The sequence below is a fragment of the Gymnoscopelus microlampas genome (genome assembly GCF_963454915.1).
Source record: "Gymnoscopelus microlampas genome assembly, chromosome: 11".
Classification (NCBI taxonomy): domain Eukaryota; kingdom Metazoa; phylum Chordata; class Actinopteri; order Myctophiformes; family Myctophidae; genus Gymnoscopelus; species Gymnoscopelus microlampas.
This window is the reverse complement of record NC_139948.1, coordinates 15,393,108-15,412,401: the sequence shown is the minus strand read 5'-3', so window position 1 is coordinate 15,412,401 and position 19,294 is coordinate 15,393,108. Positions and strand designations below refer to the sequence as shown.

General features: G+C 42.5%; 1 protein-coding gene and 1 long non-coding RNA gene across 3 annotated transcripts in view; one reads left to right on the top strand and one right to left on the bottom strand.

Annotated features, from left to right (window-relative positions):
• Positions 1-17,851, bottom strand: part of recql5 (RecQ helicase-like 5) — a 32,602-nt gene extending 14,751 nt beyond the window's left edge. Inside the window, exons 1-8 of one of the 2 annotated variants that reach the window (XM_084071754.1) lie at positions 17,690-17,851; positions 16,596-16,717; positions 15,719-15,975; positions 14,804-15,062; positions 13,354-13,453; positions 12,846-12,957; positions 12,280-12,442; positions 11,338-11,441 (exon numbers count right to left, since the gene is read on the bottom strand). In XM_084071754.1, coding sequence (XP_083927880.1) covers positions 11,338-11,441; positions 12,280-12,442; positions 12,846-12,957; positions 13,354-13,453; positions 14,804-15,062; positions 15,719-15,975; positions 16,596-16,717; positions 17,690-17,813 — 1,241 coding nt within the window. In that variant the 5' untranslated portion in view covers positions 17,814-17,851. The remainder of the gene's footprint in view (positions 1-11,337; positions 11,442-12,279; positions 12,443-12,845; positions 12,958-13,353; positions 13,454-14,803; positions 15,063-15,718; positions 15,976-16,595; positions 16,718-17,689) is intronic. The other variant, XM_084071755.1, reaches the window with a different exon arrangement.
• Positions 632-10,447, top strand: LOC311055534. Its single transcript, XR_014601798.1, has 3 exons — positions 632-990; positions 8,209-8,328; positions 9,601-10,447. It is a non-coding gene; the product is annotated as an uncharacterized lncRNA (long non-coding RNA).
• Positions 17,852-19,294: the final 1,443 nt, after the last annotated feature.

Genomic DNA, 19,294 nt, shown 5'->3' with positions numbered 1-19,294 from the left:
ACCACTTGTATCTGATCCACTATTATGTAATGGCTTGTATTCACGCGACACACACAACCACATGCAGTCACAAACACAGACGACCACTATGGGGCAGAGCCTGCTTTTAGAAGCCCCCCCCCCCCTTCTACATTAATACATGAAATGAAAACCCACTCTTCACAACTATCAAAGGGGGGTGGGCAGTCTCATCATGGGAGGAGGGGAGAGAAAGACAGAGAGAGATAAGAGACAGAGAGAGAGACACACTCTGAAGCAACGGTCATTCTCAAGGACATAAAGACAGAAAATGGCCTAATAACAGTCCAGACTTCACAGAACCACGGCAGGGGTCCTTTCTGAGCGGAGACATCTAAGCACTGTGTTTCACAACTATAACACTCCAGGACAACTAAACCTGAAGAGACTGGTACACGCCGAGAGAAAGTAAAACCGGTTCCTGAAAAATAGGAACAGGACTGGAAAGGTTCTATCTCAGTCTGTTTTGTAACTTTGCGTAATGACATTCTTGACCCGGTGAGTCCCAGGAAAACAAACACAAGACACTAGAACGGCAAAGTGTTTTTTAAAGCAGAGCCTCTCTCATTGTTTCTCTTTCTTTGAGTGTATACGCTACTGTAAGTACCATCAATACCTGAGGACTTATCCCGGCTGCTGACCCTAATCTTGGACTGACTGCTAGGCTCGGGGCTGGACCTCATTCAGGACACCTCCTCCTCTCTCTCTGTCTGACGCACCCACACCGCTGGCTCAGTCAACAACAAACACACACGCGTCGCTCAACCCAACAACATACACTCCCACTCTGCTGAGGAGGCTGCATGTGCTGCTCAATCTCACACAGTCTCAATCCCTCAGGTAACAAGAGACGCTTGTTCCGTCTCGTCTTCAACCAACTGGTCCGCTCAGCTCTCAGAGCGCTAATGTGATTATTATCATCATTTTATAATCAGCCTGGACTTAGTTGACTCAGCACAACGCAACTTTCAGGTGAGTGAAGTCATAGCGATAGCGTGTCTGTATTATGTGCAGGGTGAGTGCAAGAGACTAAACAGCTAGAAGAATGCAAAGAATGTCAACATGTGCTTTTCCGTAGTAGATACACAGCCTTGTTAGGTGTAAAATAGTGACAATAACTACACAGTTTAGAGGGGTTAGTCATTATGCTGCAGCCGGATGTGCGATGAGTTTCTTATTCATTTCTTGCTGAGGGAAGACTAGCTGTTAACCACTTTAACTTAAGGCCCAGTAGTATTTCCCTCTACACCAAATCTCTTTGCTGACAATAGCCTATCTATGAGCTCACAATGCACCGCAAAGTGACGTGCTGTGTGCTTTTAGATCGGCTATTTTTGCCTAATGTTCTCACCCCAGAATAGGGACACTAGGGCGCTAGGGTTGATGTGGTTAAAGATCCTGTTAACCACGTAACCCTGAAAGAATTGAATCCACTCACTGTCGGACCTAATCCCATCACCACAACAGTCAGACATGTCAATGATTAAACAGGATGCAAGTCTGCCTTGGGGAATGTAATGGGTGTAGAAAGAAGTGATGAGTGAGAAAAAATAAACACATTTGCAGACAAGACCTGAAGTAGACCGTAGCGTTATAAACGTAATATGTACACTATATAAAACACTGTGTTGTGTGTGGGTGCTTCAGCTTTAGCGGGAAAGAATCAAGTCTGTTATCAATAAATAGCCTGGCATCGTCAACTGGTACAGTCATTGATTGCCAGGGACAGGGTTCTCATTCTCTTGATGACTAGCAAAACTAAATGGGATTAGACTAACTTGTTACAGTTGTTTCAAAAAAATCCTTGTATTATCAGGATTTGGACTCGGTAGAATTAGAACCAGGGCATTAGAATGCTGGCCAACAAGGGGGAAAGGGTTTTACAAAAGAACACTCATGCTATGAGTAGGTAGGGATGAGTACCGTTCACCTTTGAATCGATACAGTACCAAAATCGGTACCCATTTCTGTACTTAACATTTTTGGGGAGTATTTTTTGGGTGACTCACCATCCCAGTCACCTTTTGTTAAGCAATGAGCGATTAATCACTGCGGCTTTAAACAGACTTTTGCATGCAGTTTGTGATGCTCCAACAGTGGACTGGGGCAATTTCGTGGTGAATGTTGAAAACTGGGACATATTGGTGTTTCAGAGATATTTCTCGGGACACAAAAGCGGGACAATCCTGGACATCTGGTCACCCTAGCTAATGTAGTATGCACCAACTTTAAAGGGATAGTTCACCCAAAAACATTTTTTTTTCTATCAATTAGTCACCCCATAGAGACTTTAATTCATGGATAGTTTTTTGTTTTTGTCGCATTCCTAAGCCAATAATTAGGAGACACAATTAGGAGTAGGAGACACAAAGGACACTCTTTGTGTCTCCTACTGGAACCGCTACTGGTCATCAAATTATTGGCTTGACAAAAGCTAAACAAATATCTCCATGGGTTGACTAATCGATATAAACATTTTGGGGGTGAACTATCCCTTTAACAGTCCAGCAGATCTAGGTCTCAATTTAAAAAAAAAAAGGTTATACTGAATAAAGGAAAACAAGGAGGAATGACATACAATAGATGTCATTTTGACTGGAGAGCTAGGACGTGGCTTCTGTGTTCATGATCTGAGAAGGATCCTGGAGGAAAGACACAGAACTAGTGCTGTCAAAGTTAGCGCGTTATTGACACATTAACGCATGAGCGAATTAACCGCGAGGTGTGAATGAGCTGCACACAAAGTTGTGTGTTCTCTCTCTCTCTCTCTCTCTCTCTCTCTCTCTCTCTCTCTCTCTCTCTCTCTCTCTCTCTCTCTCTCTCTCTCTCTCTCTCTCTCTCTCTCTCTCTCTCTCTCTCTCTCTCTCTCTCTCTCTCTCTCTCTCTCTCTCTCTCTCTCTCTCTCTCTCTCTCTCTCTCTCTCTCTCTCTCTCTCTCTCTCTCTCTCTCTCTCTCTCTCTCTCTCTCTCTCTCTCTCTCTCTCTCTCTCTGAAAATGTTGGGACCTGTGCCCTGGTACATATCAAACGGGGGTCCTATAAATTAAAGAGCCAGAATCACTGGCCTAGATAGTCATTTAGGCTAATGACCACATAGTAGACTATTATGTCTTCCTAGCTTACCAATCACAGCATTCAAGTAACATGAATCTACAGGTTGATAATGTTTTATTTGTTCTTACAAAATTAATTGTGGCCACAAGTAGCATGTTATATCAAGTTATTGTTATGATGATTATATGAACATTACAGGTCCACAAAAGGAACCCACGACAACAGGTGATTTAGCCCTACATATATTAGCACATTTTCGTCATGTAGACAATAGAGGAAGTTTATTTATTTATGGTAAACATGTACTTACTGGCAGTATGGACGATCGGTAGCTTAGCTACCTACTTAGCATAGTTTGGATCTGCTATTGTGACATATAGCATTTTTACGTTTAATACTTTCAATACATTTTGATGGCATAGTTTGGATCTGCTATGGTGAAATGTAGTATTTTGTAGCTACGTACTTACCATAGTTTGGATCTGAATTAATACATTGAATAACATATTATCCAATGTGAGAGTATGTGACGCGTTGTGGGCTTGTAGATCTGCTATTTACAAAAACTTTTGACAAAATGTGAAAAACGTGGAATGTTTTTGCAAACATTTTTAGACCACAAATGTTATGCTGGTCCCTGGCACTAACCTTGTGGTTGGACATGGACATACAGTCAGTGGAAAAATAATTCACATTTTTTACTTTAGTAAAAGTATCAATACTGCAATGTAGAAAACGCAGAAATACTATGTTAGAAGTAAATGTCCGGAATTAAAAATGTACTTGAGTAAAAGTACAAAAACATTGGTATCTAAATGTACTTAAAGTACCAAAACTAGAAAGTAGGCTACTCATTATGCAGAATATCCCATTGCAAAAGTTGTCAAATGTATGACATCTTTTGAAAATAGCAGATCTACAAGATCTGTGAGCTTGTAGATCAGCTATTTTCGAATGGACAAAATGTATATGAAGGTGAAGTGGTTAATGTAAGTTTTGTAATAATAATCGAAATCTACAAAGGAACTAGTAACTGAAGTTGTCAAATAATAAAAGGTAGGCCTATTGCGCACATAACAGGCCTTCACATAATGTACATAGACCTACTGTAGTGTGCACATAACACTATAACTAGCAAGGTTAACATTAGCCTAGTACTGTTGTAGTTCAGGTGACACCTTGTCAAAACAATAACTATACAGAAAAAAAGAAACACACTGTGGAAACACGATCGCATCGTCCGTCATCAGCGTCATGGCTGAACGTCAACCTGTTTTTTGCACTTTCTCCATTACAACCCGTACATCTACATAAACGTTCAGGTTCCAAATATAAAGTGCTTACCACATGGCCATGGATGTTACAATTATATATGGGCCATCAGAAGTACCCGTGTCACCCGTATTGTTCAATGAAAAGCATTCTAATTCGATCAGTGGCCTCTTTCTCCAAATTTTCTCCATGCATTCAACTAAGCGACCCTAGCGGTTGGGAGGTGTATTGCACTCTGATACATTGTAACTGTATGAGGAAATGGCCGTCGATCGAATTAAAATGCTTTGTATTGAACAACACGGAATAAACGGATGAGGAACCATACATATACGACATCTCTGGCAAACACAATAACGCATGCTACACACGCGCATACACACACGCATACGCACGCACGCACACACACACACACACACACACACACACACACACACACACACACACACACACACACACAAGAAGTCAAGACAGCAGCGTCATGATCCTCACCCCAGCCAGCAACAAAAAAAGATTATGGCCTACCTTTCTTTGAGGTCAACTGTGAAGAATAATATTGCAAAAATAGTTCCAATCCAGTGTGTAACACACAAACAAAAACTCCTCATTTTGAGTCACAAGCGCCGTGAAGAAAAAGTGCAGGCTTAATGTGTGTGTGCAACATGTGTGTGTGTTGTTGTCACGTGACTACTACTAGCGTGGCTGCTGGCAGGGCTCGCGCGCGCGAGCACACACACACACACACACACACACACACACACACACACACACACACACACACACACACACACACACACACACACACACACACACACACACACACACACACACACACAGACAAAAAGTGAGCACGGAGCGTCCCAGACAGAGAGGGAGAGAGAGAGCGAGAGAGAGAGAGAAAGAAAGGGACAGAGGGAGAGAGAAAGAGAGGGGGAGGGAGAGAGAAAGAGAGGGGGAGGGAGAGAGGGGGAGAGACAGACACGAGAGGGACAGAGAGGGAGGAGGAGTAACAATGCTCGCGCTGTTGCCTTGCAGACACACACACGCACACACACACACACACACACACACACACACACACACACACACACACAAGATTGTCACGGGGGAGGGGCTACTAGCATGGAGCTAGATGCTATAGCCCGAAGGGACAGTCATAGGTTTGATTGGTTGTTGTTGGTTGTCAGGGCAATATCACAACCAATCGGTGGACGGCCAACAAATGATGACACATTCCAGACCCTTTTTTAGTTTACCCGCCCCCTTTTTCCTACAAACAGAGAATTTCTTACCCAACCCCGCCCCTTTTCCACTGACGCCCCGCCCCTCTTTATAAGGCTAGAGAGGTTAACTCCCACATTCCGATCATTACTACACATCTCTTCATTAGACTGGAGCTACTCTCCAGTCAAAAAGGTAAATGGTGCATTTATATAGCACCTTTATCCAAAGCGCTTTACAATGTACATTACATTCACCCAGTCACACACCGACGGTGGCGCTGGAAACCAGGCAAGGTACCAAACCTGCTCATGGGGAGCAGTTGGGGGTTCAGCGACTTGCTCAAGGGCACTTCGACACTAACACAGGGGGAGCCGGTGATCGAACCGGTACACTTGCAGTGGCCTCCAGAGCCAAGTGAGGTAATCTACCGGACCAGGATCCTGTCCTGGCAGCTAATAGCTGTCACACCCAAGGTTGTTTGAATCTACTGCAAAGTACACTCAGCTGACAGGAGAACAGTCAACACTGATGCATTAACTCTCACTCCACCCATTGAAATAACACATTTACATATATAAATACAATGACGCACACTAAGATGAAGAAAGGTCCGAAGAGTCTTTTATTCTGCCCAAGTAAAAAAGAACAGGATGCATCTTTTTTTATTTAACTTAGTTTATCTGGGGACCCCCTATGGGTCCTTGAGGGGGTTTGAGCTGTCCCAAGCTAAATTATTGATGAAAAAAATATGGACACATACAGATCTATAACTCTGAGAGTGTACAAATGGAACCTTACGGGTTCATGTGGTTACATTTGTACATTCTCAGAGTAAAACATTTCCATGCACTATCTTCCGGGAAGGCGCTAAAACTAAAATTAGTGCCAACGCTATGATATCTTTGCCAAGACGCACACAAATAGCGCCTGGTTTGTGTCGATAGGAATCCAGGAAATGAAACAAAAAAATTGCTTGACAGACGAGCAGTGATGGAAAGAGTTTATGTGGTTGCGTGGCGCAGCCGTGTGCACAGAAAATATATGATCTACAAGCTCACAACGGGTCACAGCACAATGCCTTGTGAGCTTGAAGATCAGATATTTTTGGAGCAGCACCACGGCTTGTGCAACCAAATCAGGCATATTATGTATCCGTCTTTGGAGACGAGCGAGGAAAGAAAGAGAGGGGACAGACAGAGGTAGAGACATTTTCATGCAGTTGATTTCAATAAGCAGTTGATTTCAGCTGATAAAATATCCTCAAATACCTCCTCATGTAAGAATGTCATGAATCAAAGCCTCCACCTGTCATTATTACGTATCCAAGTCGAGTTCAGAGAGAGAGCGTGCATGGATACACTTACTCACACCTAATTCTCAACTAATACCTGTGATCCAAATGTTTATGTAAGCCGCAAAAGTGTGACTGCTAATTCCTTGTGTCAATTGTGTTTGTATCACCAGTTGGGCTAACCACACCGTTCAGTTTCATTAATCCATCCATACCGCAGGCAATTCTGAACCGACTGCTATGATTTAAAGTTCTCTGTAATCAGTGAAGTGTGAGAGAAGCACGTTCCCACTGGCTCATGCTTTCATATGCAGTTTAAAAACATTACCTGAGAATGGTCATGTTAATATCAAAATGTCAAGATATCACATCTCTTAGGCGGCACATCAACTTAACTCTTGTTTCCATCATGTATCACTTTAATGAGCAGAGATATTCTGTTTCCCCCTGCATCTCCATTATATCACATTATTAGGCTGCTAGCTTTTAAGCTTGTGTGCTTTCACTTAATGCAGGACATCGCTACTGAAGATAAGTCTTCTGATCTCCGCCACCAAGGATCTCCGCTGACACTCTGATTGGTTTTATTAATAGAAATTCCAAGACACATCCAGGACCAATTCAGGGCCATTCAGCACCTTGCACTCAGCGCAACGGGCATTCTAGAGCAGTGGTTCTCAAAAACGTTTTCATGTCAAGGACCCCCAAACTGATGTGTACTTGGCCGCGGACCCCCATCTGAAATGTTTTGTGCCAGGGACCCCCAGAATAGAAGATTTGTGTTAAAAAAATGCTAAATTACAAAAATAGTGACCTAAAAACAGCAAGACCTTGCGCCAGGCGTTAAGTAGCGTTGTCAAAATAGGGCCCTGAGAATTTTACAGTGGGGTAACGGGTGTTCCGTTTGAACCATTTGGTTCCATTTGAACCATTTGGTTCCGTTTGTGCACTCTCAGAGTTATGGGGGGGCCTTTGAAAACCACTGGGTTATTTGTTTGCCCAGCAGCTCATTAGGAACAGCTACATCCCCTTCCAGGATAAACAACCAGCATTTACAAACAGTGCAGTGCAATACAGTAACTTGTGTGCATGTGCCACACTTATCATCTCAGCCAACTGGGTGAGCTGGTCGCAGGCCAGGAAGCTTGTGTCCTGATGAAAGGACATTGCACAGGGCAGGGGTATTACACAATATATGGATATTTATGGATAATACCCCTGGATAATATTATATTTGGTTGGTCATGCCCAGCCATATTTCACATTTGTTTTGATTAGAGACCAGCTCTAATGAAAACAAACAGACTGTGAAAGCCTTGCTCAGCCAGTGCTACTCTCTCTGCCCCAACAGAAATGGATGCCAAAGACCAGGCGTTAAGTCTCTGGAACAGACTCTGGACTAAACTGCAAAATCTGCCCACCGCCGACCCTGTGGACAAGGGAGGCTTCGTCATCATTATGACCTTCATCTGTGAGTTCCGTCTACATCATGATTCCTGCCAATGGAATGCATTGCCTTTTCCTCGTGTCTCTACTTACACAGGTGTCAGTGATTAAATGCAATTACTATGACGTATCTATGAAGGTAAAATAGTAACTGTATGTTGCAAGAGTATACTCACAATTTGGTCTCCACCCACCCCCACATTATTTTAGTCATGTTATGACATGACAGATTAACTGGAGGAACAGAATATTTGTGATCAATATTCTGTCAATATATCATTGATTTCGGTTGTTGGAAATGCTAAAAGAAACATTCACAAATGTCAATGTGTATATTGATATTTGTACATTCAATGACAGTTGCAAACTTGTAATCCAACATTTCTTATTTTTTACTTTCCAACTTCACAAATGCTCTCTCGCAAGTGACGAATCTGCATGCCTTGACTTTTGGAACTTATTGCAATAAATGTTATGTGTTGCAAAACTTGAATTTGTAGATAGCTGTTGACAGTGACAGTTGCTGTGGTGGAAGTGAGAGTGCCCTCTCATTTCCACTGAATTCCACAACAGGTGCATGTCTTGCAACATACTTATGTTATGTTGCGAAAGTCACCACTTTGTGATGCGAAAGAGCACATTTGTGAAGTTGCAGTGACCGATTCGAGAGGTCGTAATCGCTGAGTTGTGGTTGTACTGAAAAATGGACTGTCGCTAACGTAAAACAAAAAAAAAAGAAAGAAAATGCAGTAATGTTGGATTACAAGTTTACAGTTTTGGGTGTTTTGTTTTCTCATTTCAAATATTCAGTGAATACTTCCTACAAGTGGAAAGTTAAAGAGTAAAACGTTTTTACTTGTTTAATAAGTCTGCAAGCTCTTTCATTATGCAACAAATTTACCTTTGGAAAATTCAAAAGTTTGTGTGTAATTTAATTAGACCCCTGGCATTGAAAACTAGTCGAACAGAAATGTCCCTCTGGCCTTATTTGGGAGGGGGTGGGACAACAACAAGTACAGATGCATCTGAAATGACTGATTGACAACAATAACTACTGTCCATGTCATAGCATAAAAGTATAGATAGGTCATAAGCGCCCTACGTCAGTGTTCTGTTCACAGCCCCCTGCTTTACTGGGGCAACCTGGTGATGTTTATGGCTAAGGATACCATAACCTTTGTTTGTTCATACTGAACAAACAAACATATCCGTATTGACACAGAAGCACAGCGCTGCTATCAATGTAAGCTGTTCTGTTCCATGCTTTTATTTCTATGGTTCATGTGCTCTCTTCCAGTGGTGGTGGTGCTCATGACATTGCTGACCTGTGTATCTTGCTGCTGCCAACGCAGGACCACAACCAAGGCGCCCTACGTCTGAACTACTGCCATCTAATCTGAGCAAGTCATCTACTGCGGGAATGCAGAAAAGTCATTTCCCCTCCCGTTGGGACGACGATACTATACTTCCCTTTCCCTTTCCTAACGCAGCATGAGGAACATCCATTCAGATCGGAATTCGATTCGCCAAAGGACGAGAACCATGCAAAGGAGTGGTTCACATTCTAGACAGGTCCTCCGAACAGACAGACTCTCTCTACTGCTCTAGTAGGGAAAGTTAAATGTAACGTACTTAACATACTTCACAGGGAGCCTTCTAGTGCCTCTAGGCACTATAATAAGGCATGAGGCCCTCATACAGGGGTTGTGAGATGTGTCTAGGGGCCCAAGCCTTGAACAATGGTTGCTGATAAAACACTTTGGGAGGGTGTGTTAACACAGGCTGCCAAACACACCCACTAAACACTTCCAGGCATTCAGGAGTAGCAACATTCCCCAGAGCATCCCTGGGCTCTGTAGGCCGGCCAATAACAACGATGCCTTCCACCTGAGAAAGGCACACGGCCATCTCAATGCACCGCCAGGAGCGGTTTTGAATAGTACAGGCAAATACAAGGACTATCACATGAATCGTGTGCAAAACAACAATAGGAAGCTCAGTGTGCCATTATTACTGTATATTCAAATTAATTATTTTTACTGTATTATTACTATTGCTTATGTGCTTTGTCTTTTATGTTTTTTCGTGTGTTCCGTCAATGTGGTTGAACCTCACAAAAAAAATAAAACACTTTTTTATTGCCATTTTGTCTTGTTGTTGCAATGTTGAGGAACCGAGACCTGTGAATGTTCCTCTTAAATACCCATTTACGGTATGTAAGAAATTAAATCGTGTGAGTGTAAAGTTGACAACGCTGCCTAGATGGCAACAGAACTGATAGAAAGTGAAGTTAGCCTCCCTTTCTAAACCTCTGCTCTGTTACATTCTCCATGCATGTGGCAGTTGTGCTTAGATTTGATAAATTCTTGCTGAAGGGGCCAAACTTCCTTCAGATTCAACAAAACAAACTCAACTAAAATAAAGAAACACTGCCCTCTGCTGTACAGATGGGGAGCAACTGGCTATCCTACTATAATTCTAGTAACCTCTGTCCGTTTGTAGTGGTGAGTGAGTGAGTCGGTGAAGCTACCCGGTTCTCCTCAGTGGCTGGACCAATTGCTCTGATTTTGCACACAGCCATCGACCATTACCATCTGAACTTAACTGTGAAGCCCGTTTTTCAATTTCATCAAATCTCAGCTTCTTATTAGCGCTTTTGTGTCAAAGAATGTCGCCATGGTTACGGGGCTGCCCAGCTATGGGACGAACTTCCTCCCGGGTTGCCAGATCATGTGCGCATATCCCCCCACGCATGCGTCAACCGGGTATGGTCTAGTGGATATAAATATAATAATATATATACAAAAATATACAATAATACGAGACAATAACGTTTATTTTCTCTATAAAAAGGACACCACAATGACTTTTAACACAAATGTTATAGAAAAATCACTGCAATACTGAGTGACACTGATTGTTTGTTCAAATAAATGTGGTGAATCTAGCCTCTGGTGTGCGTGCGTGCGTATGTGTGTGCGTGCGTGCTTGCGTATTTGTGTGCGTGTATGCATGCTTTGCATGGATCACTTACCCTTCTTGTTGACAAAAGGACACCATGGCTTCAAAGTCTGTGATGGCTGATTTATCCGTCTCCTTGGCTGATTTATCTGTCTCCTTTCCAGAGCCACGCTTTTTCTACAGAGGAGTTTAAACCATTCACAACAACAAATTATGATCTCTTCATTGCCTGAACACAATTATTTGAGATCATCAAAATTATTTTTGCATAATCGTAAATTAATCTACTGAAAAACTGCGAGAATAGCCTATCTACAAGCTCACTATTTTAGCTATTTTCGAATTGAAATTATAAATGTATTATTTTTATAAGACTGTTTTAGCCATAGCACATAGCACATTATTTATGTTGATTATTGGTACCGATCACTGTCAGCCATTTCTTTGTATATTTAACCCATTAAAACCGGGGAAGCATCTGTGTCATTTTAGATTTTTGCATTGGATATTCAAAAATAGCAGATATACAAGCTCGCAGCGTGGCACACATCTACTGTTTTTGAACATTTTAGAAAAATCTTGAAAGTGTTGAGAACTACTGATTCAGACGGCATTTGTAGAATCGGCCTCAGGTCTTAATGGGTTAAGCTATTTGTCGTATCCGCCCTGTGCAACCTCTGTTTACAAAGCCTAAAAGGCTTATTTTTTTATTTCTATGCTCCAACGTTCCAATGCCAAAAAAAAATCACACCTGTGTGAAGGTAGCGGCGCCTTTGATACATTTTGTCATCAATAAGTGTTTATAATGTGTTTATAGCCACGTGTCACGTGAAGCTTGACCAATCACTTTGTTGACGTGTCTGACCAATCAGAACGTTGACGCAAAAGCCAGGTATAGAGGGCTACCGCTCTATACCTAAAGGTATAGAGCGGCTAGCGCCGCTAAAAACACAATTACATCATTAATCGCAATAATTTGTATGACAATAAATCGTGAGGTAAAATCCCTGCTGACCTGCTTACGGCCAATCTCCTTGCGGATCAGGAAGTTCAGCGCCTCTTTGTCCCTGTGGGAATAGTAGGTTCTACAGCACGAAAGCAGCCCGTCTCGGCCCGCTCGCCCAGACTCCTGGTAGTAACTGGCCAGGGACTTGGCAATGTTCCAGTGAGCTACAAACCTGTGGAATAGATGTAAAACCCCAAATTGTGTTACGAGATCAACAACAAACAAATCTATATTTATATATTGTCGCTGTCGGGTGGTAAACCGTGTCTGTCCAAAGCATTTCAGGAAATGGGAAAAAGAGCCTGTGTTCCAATGGATCCAGTGTAGTTATTTTGTTACATGCGCTACTTTTAAATATGTTAAATATGTATAAAACCCACAGACAGACTTAGCCACTTTCAACCTGGCCTCGCTAATTTGGCCATGTCATACGAAAGAGTATAAAATATGCCATTCATTTATAAAGAAAACGTAAAAAGATGAAATACGGAGACACAGGGTTTCTCCCCGACAACGATGACATCCTTGTTTATGACAAAGAGTTGATAGTGAAATCCTTAGAGATGCTGCCTTGCCTGACGTTGGCCTTGTCGACACCCATACCAAAGCTGATGGTGGCTACTATGACCAGCACGTTCCCCTGCATCCAATCGTTCTGGGCCTCTGTGCGATCTCCCGTCTTCAAACCTAGAAGAACAAAAGATAGCATGTCTACGGTGAGCGCCCGGTCTTTGATGCACCACAGTGTGTCTAAACAAGCCAAAACAGAGAATTACACGTTATGGGCATCGTTTTCTATGCAACAATGTGAATGTAATTTCTGAGCTCATTCGACAGCCCTAGTGTGTGCGTGCGTGTGCGTGTGAAATCAAATAATAGTCTATGACGCGTTCTGTAACGTCTGTGTGTGTGTGTGTGTGTGTGTGTGTGTGTGTGTGTGTGTGTGTGTGTGTGTGTGTGTGTGTGTGTGTGTGTGTGTGTGTGTGTGTGTGTGTGTGTGTGTGTGTGTGTGTGTGTGTGTGTGTGTGTGTGTGTGTGTGTGTGTGTGTGTGTGTGTGTGTGTGTGTGTGTCATGCATGTTACCTGCATGATAAGGCTTGGACAGCACTCCCAACTTGGTCAGTTCGTAAGCCACTGTTTCACAGTTGTCTCTGGTACGACAGTAAACGATCCCACAGCCCTGCTTACAGACATCACACAATGTAACATCATCATCAACACTATCCAAAGCTACTCTGTATTCTTCCTTCCACATTCCATTCATTATTGAATACATGTTGGTGGGGACTCTTTGTTGACAAATCTTTCCTAAATGTTAGTATTGTCAAAAGTTGACAAGAAGGATGGAAGTATCTAGCCTGGTAAACCCTCCCTCCGGAAATCTCTTCCGGAGGGAGGGTTTACCAGGCTAGGAAGTATCATCTAAGCAGTGTCATAGGCGGCCATAGCTGAATGGTTAGAGAGTCCGCCTGGGAAGACAAAAGTCCCAGGTTTGATTCCAGACCTCCCTGAGCAAGACACTTGAATATTTCACTTTCAAACATGTTTGGGGGCATTTTAACGTCTAATCTGGCTTTTGTGAGCAATCCAGACAGTTTTTTAAGTAGCTTGATTCAGTATGTAGATATTTGATATTAATTTTATCAGACACGCCCCCTTCCTATACAAACACATTGGAACTCCATTTTAACCAGGATAGATTCATCGAAAACACACGTCCTTGTTTCTGGTGACTGATATTAGCCTTCTATTGCGTGAGGTGCTGTGTTTCTTCAATTACTTTATTTATTTTTAATGATTTTTTTAATAATAATTGTTTATAAAATAATATATTTGAAAAAAGTAATTGACAAAACACCCCCTCACATATTAGAAGGACAATATCAGTCACCAGAACCAAGGACGGGTGTTTTCAATGAATCTATCATGGTTAAAATGGAATTTGAACTTAAGTTACAATGGGTTTGTATAGAAAGGGGGTGTGTCTGATAAAAATGTATACCAAATATAAATACTGAATCAAGCAACTTAAAAACTGTCTGGGGTGCTCACAAAAACCAGAGTAGACGTAAAAAGTATCCCAAACATGTTTGAGAAAGTGAAATATCCCTTTAACCCCTAACTGCTCCCTGAGGCGCTGCCCCCGTAGCGCCCACTGCTCCTGTTAGGATGGGTTAAATGCAGATACCTCATTTCACTGTGTATGCAAATACACAGTGACAAATACCACAAAGGCATGTGGACTATATCTCTGCTATACAACTCCAAAATGTTGGAGTTAGGAGGTTTTGTTCATCATTGATAAGAACAGCTGAATGGACCTCCAAGCTCACAATGAGGTTGAAGGTCAAAAGGGGGTGGAGCCTGGAGTCAGCAAAACCAGCTAACTCCGGTGAGTACTCTGTTCTCCGAAGAGAACTCTGTTCTTACCAACACCCCATGGTGATCTCCACCTAAGAGCAATCAGCATACAGTTCCATCACCATCCAGTTAACAGTGCCGCTATATAACTCACAAAGCACACATTACTAACCGGTCCATTGGGTCCATTGCTGAGTGAGTCTTTAATGAAGGCGTGGAGGTGGGCATAAGCGTCCGGTAGCAGCTCTCTGTAGATCACGTCGTAGCGCAAGTTACTGCGGAACACTGGTGCAGCAAAGGACAGCGGCGACTTCAGCCTCAGCGACTTAGCGATGTCCTCTTGCACCTTCTGGGGGGCTGTGGCTGTCAGCGCCACACAAGTCACCCCGGGCAAGCGGCCACGCAGTGTGCCCAGTTTGAGGTAGTCGGGTCTGGAATTAGGAGAGCAACAATTCATCTAACTAATAATCAATCGTGTTAACAAATATCAATAATAAAATCAAATAATTGATACGTATTTTGGAAGTCATTAAAGGTGAATAGTTTCAAAAAATGACAAACGTTTTGAAAATCGCCAATCTACAAGCTCAAAACAAGAGATCTGCTATATGGTACAGTGCCAATTTTTCGAAGTTATCCTGGGCGCTACACTCCCCCCACCAGCCTAGGGAGCCCAGGGCTGAGCTCATGCCTCCTTCAATGCATGAGAGCCAACTGACCTTCTTGTCACCTGACAGGGGGGAGTTTCCCCGGTTGGACGTAGTGCGTGGAAGGAACACGTTATTCCAACCAGTTCCCTTCCCCTCCATCAGGCGCCCCGGCTGTCATGGGGGAGGCGGTATAGCGACCAGGATTACTACATGTTTTTGTTGAGGGTATTAACTACCCTAGGAGACACGGGGAGAACACGCAAACTCCACACAGAGTAGGCCCTTTCAACTATATCGTTGATGTATACAAAATTGTGCAATGAAATATATTGTTGAGATATAAAACTTTTTTTTTTAAATGTGCTTCACGACTATTCGATTGATCGCAAAAGCAATCGCTAAAATAAATCGCTATAAGAAAATAACTGCAGGCCAACCTGAAATCATGCCCCCACTGGGAGACACAATGAGCCTCGTCCACGGCCAGGTAAGAGAGAAGGCCACGGGAGCAGAGGCCTTTCAGGCAGGGCTGGAACGAAGCCGAGGCCACCATCTCTGGGGTGATGTAGAGCAACTTCAGCCGGGGACTCTCGCTCTCCAGGTCGGCTAGGATCATATGCCGCTCCGCCGGCGGGAGCTTGGAGTTGATGCTGGCAGCAGGTATGTTCAGCTCCCTCAGGTGATCAACTTGGTCCTATTTAGACCCAGGGGGGGGGGGAAGAATCAAACAGTGACACTGAGGGGAAGCAGCGGTAATAATACCGATTCATTTATTTCAGTGGTTCTCAAACCTTTTAATCTCACAGACAGACCCCCATAACTCTGAGAGAGTACAAATGGAACCAAATGGGTTCCATTTGTACTCTCTCAGAGTTACGGACCTGTAAGGCAGGGGTCCTTGGAGGGGTTCCAGGGGGTCCCCAGATAAATGTGTTACCGTGACTATTTAAAAATAGCAGATATACAAGCTCACAGTGCGTCACTTCGTGCCGCGCTGCAAGCTTGTACATCTGCTATTTTTGAAAATCTTTGAAAAATAACTCAAATGTTTGGACATGTTTGAATGATTTTGACTTTTTTAAACATACATTTTCTCTTTCTGGGGGTCCATGGCACAAAACCTTTTCAGGTGGGGGTCCGCGGTCAAATATATATCAATTTGGGGGTCCTTGACATGAAAAGGTTGGAGAAACACTGCTGTAAGGGTCCATTTGGAATTGGAACCTCCTCAAGGAACCCTGAGGGTCCCTGCAGGCCTGCACCGCACTTTGAGGACCACTGATCTATTTGAATAGCTTATTTTCAAAGACTGACCTGAATGAGTGCAATTAACGGTGAAATAACAAGAGTAATGCCCTTGGCCAACACTGCAGGGAGCTGGTAGCAGAGGGATTTCCCTGCTCCAGTGGGCATGCATACAAACACATCCCTGTCTCCTGCAACAGGAAGAGAAAAAAAACAAGTTGTCTTAAATTAAACTGATCCTCAAGTAGACTGATGCTATGGCTGAGAATGTTAGTCACCATATATTGTATATTCACAAAATATTCAGTGGTGTAAAGTAACTAAGTACATTTACTCAAGTACTGTACTCAAGTACTAGCCTGATTATCAGCCTGAGCTCACTCAGAGAGTGGGCGGGGTCTATGGTCTGGAACCAGGCTACTCAAGTACAACTTTGAGGTCTTTTTTACTTTACTGGGGTATTTCCAATTGTCTGTACTTTTACTTCTACTCCCCTACATCTCAGAGGCAAATATTATACTTTTACTCCACTACAATTATTTTGAAAACTTCAGATACTAGTTACTTTGTAGATTTTGATTATTATTACAAAACAAACATTAACAACTTCAGCCCTATATACATTCCGGCCATTTGAAAATAGCCGATCTACAAGCTCACAATGCATTGTGAGCTTGCAGATCTGCTATTTTCAAAAGATGTTTTATACATTTCATACATTTGAAAACGTGTGAAATGGGGACATTCTGCACAATGAGTACTTTCTGCTTTTGGTACTTTAAGAGAATTTTGATGCCAATACTTTTGTACTTTGTACAAGTACATTTTAGAATTCTGGACTTTTACTAGTAACAGAGTATTTCTACATTGCAGTATTGATACTTCAAAAAATGTAGTACTTTTTCCACCACTGAAAATATCCCCATCCCCAGTGCCATTACAAGACTCCAATGTGGTCTTCTTGTCATCTAGAACGACGCTACACAGCTAGCCTTGGATCAAGAAGACTAACATAGATGTATTTGATCAAGTCTGACTTTAACTTTAGATATAAACATGTCAAAATCGATCAAATACATCTATATGATAGTCTTGATCCAAGGCTACCAGACAGCTAACATCTGCTAGCCTCCAGCCATCATATGTAACCTGGTTAACTTTACCTTTGATGACTGCTTTAACCACATCTTCCTGCAGCTTGGACCTGAAAGCCTCGAAGCCGAAGCTGCTTTTTAAAGCCTGTTTGATGGAGGTGGAGGATGTTGTCATCATGACTTTATTATTCATTCCAAGTACAATCCAGCTTAACAACAAACTTCACTCTCTCTCTCTCTCACCGCGTCGCATGAAGATGACATCACACAGCAGCGTTGCCAGATTTTGAGAGAGATTCCGGTCTAGGAAAACAAGCCTAAAAGAAGCAACTATTAGGCCACATGAGAACTTTGAGCTTATATATGCGTTGGCTATTTGAAAATAGCAGATCTACAAAAACTCTTGCGATAAAATGTGGAATATTTTGGAATGCTTGGAACACCCTGAGCACAAAACATTTTCATGAAAATATTTGAGAACCACTGGTTTAAATAATACTCGAAAATTATTATTAACATTATTATAAAATAATTTAATATTTACAAGCAATTGCTTGTAAATATTGGTAGTTGCGACTTTGGGCTTGTTTTTCTGTTAAGTTAACTTACCAGAAAAACAAGTCAAAAGTCGCTTGTAATAAGCGGACATGGCAACACTGATGACATCACACAGCATTCGCGCAGATGACCAAAATATGTTGAATGTGTATAAATATATTATTTAATTTAAATTGACGAACCAGGAGGTTTGTAGAATTCTTCAAGTTGTTTCTCTTTTATTTCTTATTTCATATTTCCACATTTAATATGAGCCCATATTATAATTTAAAGACAAGCCACGTGTTCATGCTTTGCGAGACTGCAGTGATTGGACCAGCTATATACGCCTATCTGGATCATGGATCTGGATGGATGGGGCTGGGGTGTAAAGACTTCCACCGATTCCGGTAGCACTAGCCAGCCCAGTGGAACCTCATCTCGGAGCTGTATTAGCGGAGGGAGAGTTTGGTAATGGTGCCACAAGCACCTGACTTCAATCACCGCTCTCCCGATCTCCAATAGGCTCTAGAGCTCTCCCGGTGTGAGTACACGATATGCTCGGCCTGCACATCTGTTCGGTCCCCTGAAATGGCAAAAAGATTCTATTAAAATTCTTCTCTATCAGTGTGCGCTCGCACCGAACTTAAATTCTACCTATGCGGCGGATTCTGCCAAATAGTGCCAAATCTGCCAATGCTTTTCAATTGGAACGGAGCATTTAATTGCGGAAATCCGCAAATGGCAATAAACCGCTCTGATCCCATTGAACAGCATTGGCAGAATCCGCCACATAGGTGGAAATAAAGTTCGGTGTGACTGCACCCTCAGGATGAATAAACATGTGTAGTTTATTTGTATTTATACTAGGGGACACATTGGCCGTTGTTGATCAGATTCTTTACTGTCTTGTGTCATTTCAAGAACATGATGACATCACATTGTTAGCTTTATGGAGAGGTACTCTTTAAATAAGTGATTCTCAAAGTGGGGTCCTGGGACACCCAATGGTCCTTGAGGGGGTTCCAGGTGGTCCCCAGGAAAATGAATAACAGTTTAATTTCAATATTATTTCACAGTCTAGAAAACCTTTTCAAAACAGGCTCCGTGGCCTAATACCATTTTGGGGGTCCTTGA